Source organism: Oryzias melastigma, linkage group LG2 (assembly GCF_002922805.2).
Source record: "Oryzias melastigma strain HK-1 linkage group LG2, ASM292280v2, whole genome shotgun sequence".
Classification (NCBI taxonomy): Eukaryota; Metazoa; Chordata; class Actinopteri; order Beloniformes; family Adrianichthyidae; genus Oryzias; species Oryzias melastigma.
This window is the reverse complement of record NC_050513.1, coordinates 19,833,686-19,835,803: the sequence shown is the minus strand read 5'-3', so window position 1 is coordinate 19,835,803 and position 2,118 is coordinate 19,833,686. Positions and strand designations below refer to the sequence as shown.

Sequence of the window (2,118 nt, the reverse complement as noted above, 5' to 3'; positions counted from 1 at the left end):
TCGGTGGGCGGAGCCTGGAGCCCTCCACGTACAAAGTGGGCGACGTATAGATCCGGTTAAAAAGTCTTGGCGCCACCGTCAAACAGGCCCCGCCTCCACTGCGTCCTCCGGCAGTTGGATCTTCTCCTCCGTCCAGAACAGAACCCTTTTCATCAGCTCCTTCCAGAGTTCTTAAGAACCTCCTCAGAGGGTTCTGGATCCTCGGCCTCACAGACTCCCATCAGAACATCTGCTGAGGTTCAACTCTGCCCCCTGCTGGTCAGAACCGCCGGGTCTGTACACGTTTGGGCGTCACAGGGAGGAGAAGCTAAAGCTAAAAACGATGATGAACCCGCAGAACCCAGAGAACCGGGCCGCGCTCTCCTCACCGCCACCAGGACTACGTGGAGAAGAGCGGACCGGTGGAGGCGGCGGTGAAGACCGGGCCGGTGTAGAGTCCCGGTCCATCGGCGGGAACCTTGGAGGACAACAGGAAGTGATGAAGGTCACAGAGAAAGACGGAACTCTTTGTTTGTCGTCAGAAAAGTCAGAGCATAAACGAGAGCAGCAGGTGAGGAAAACAAACACACCTATTTAAAAAAACTGATGACTTTGTCATCAAACCTGCAACCTGATCAGGTCTAACCTCACCGTCAGGACGGTTGATGAAGAACGTTTTAACTCCTCGCCACAAACAAATCCACAATCAGAGGAGATGTTTCAATGAGATTTTCAGTCTGCTTTTACTTTGAAAATCCCCTCAGGTGTCCTTACCTCCCCCAGAGCCTGCAGCGCCACCGTGGCGGCCATGGCTTTGGCGTGCTTCTTGTTGGGGCTGGCAGTCTGAGGCTGGAAGTCCTCGCCGTTGACGGTGACCTGAGAGGGTCGGAGTGAGGTTAGAGTCAGATTCTATAAACACTGTTTTATTTTATTAAACAAATTATTTTAGTTATAATGTAACTTTAATAAAAGCAGAAAAAGCTAAGAAAGTTAACCTGTTAAAGTGAATTTAGTAAATGATTGATAGTTTGATCAGGAAGAGGCTCAGCCAAAGCGCTCAGAGTATCAAAATAAAACATCTTAACACTGTTTTTTGGATCCGCTCAGACCGTCCCACCTTGAACAGGAAGTTCTTGCGGTGGTCCGGTCCGCTGTGATGAACCAAGACGAAGTCCGGCTGCATGATTCTCCGTTTGTTACACAACTCGATGAGCGCCGACACCGGATGCTTCCCTATGAAACACAGCGGAGTGAGCGGGAGAGAGGGAATCGGACCTCCGGAGTCACATGGTACAGCCCAAACCCCTCCGGAGTCACATGGTACAGCCCAAACCCGTCTGGAGTCACATGGTACAGCCCAAACCCCTCCGGAGTCACATGGTACAGCCCAAACCCCTCCAGTCACGACAGTGGGCCGAGACGGTTTTTAAAAACGTTTTTGGGTCGTACCATTCCAATCAAATCCCTTAAAACTTTATTGATATCCTTCTGTTACAATCTCATTGATCATTAAAGTTTATACCAGATTCCTCCAGTGAGATTATGTGACTTTAGCTGTGTTTTATTACCCAATAGAATTAGAGTAAATTAGAGTATTTTGTGTTTTCGTTACCCATCATGTCCTTGGTCACCACCAGCCCCCCCGTCTGCTTCTGTGGTTTTTCTCCTTCAGCAACCAGACCTGAAACAGGAACAAAAAAGATTTTATTTTGGCGGGGACAGGTGACTGTCTGCAGCCACTAACCAGCATCCGGCCCTCCAGATCATTTTATTTTATTGTCATTAATGACCCGATGTTATCTTGAGCTCATTTCTAACTTGTATCATTTTGACAAAATGTATTTTATTCGAGAGTAAAATATTGAAAGTTATTTAAGGTTCAAGTTAATTTATTCTGGAATAATATTCCTGACTCTTTATTATTCATAATTATATAAAACAGTTACAGTTTTAAAGTTTTAAAAATTGACATTCTGCTAGCTTTTTGACTATTTTTGCAAGTACTAAGTTTTTAGACTCTTTTGGAGTTTAGATCATCCAGTGTATTTCAGCTACATGTTAGCTGTTTTGGGTAATTTAGGCTTTTTTATGGCTGTTATGGAGCTAGGCTAATATTTACATGCTAACTATTTTGGCTAA

The 2,118-nt window shown here is 45.7% G+C and overlaps 1 protein-coding gene across 4 annotated transcripts in view; it reads right to left on the bottom strand.

Annotated features, from left to right (window-relative positions):
- Positions 1-6: 6 nt before the first annotated feature.
- LOC112142000 (SON DNA and RNA binding protein) overlaps positions 7-2,118 on the bottom strand; it is a 19,627-nt gene continuing 17,515 nt past the window's right edge. For all 4 annotated transcript variants that reach the window (XM_024265229.2, XM_024265232.2, XM_024265231.2 and 1 more), the window contains 4 exons: positions 1,592-1,660; positions 1,097-1,212; positions 754-855; positions 7-457 (listed from right to left, as the gene is read on the bottom strand). In XM_024265229.2, coding sequence (XP_024120997.1) covers positions 380-457; positions 754-855; positions 1,097-1,212; positions 1,592-1,660 — 365 coding nt within the window. In that variant the 3' untranslated portion in view covers positions 7-379. The remainder of the gene's footprint in view (positions 458-753; positions 856-1,096; positions 1,213-1,591; positions 1,661-2,118) is intronic.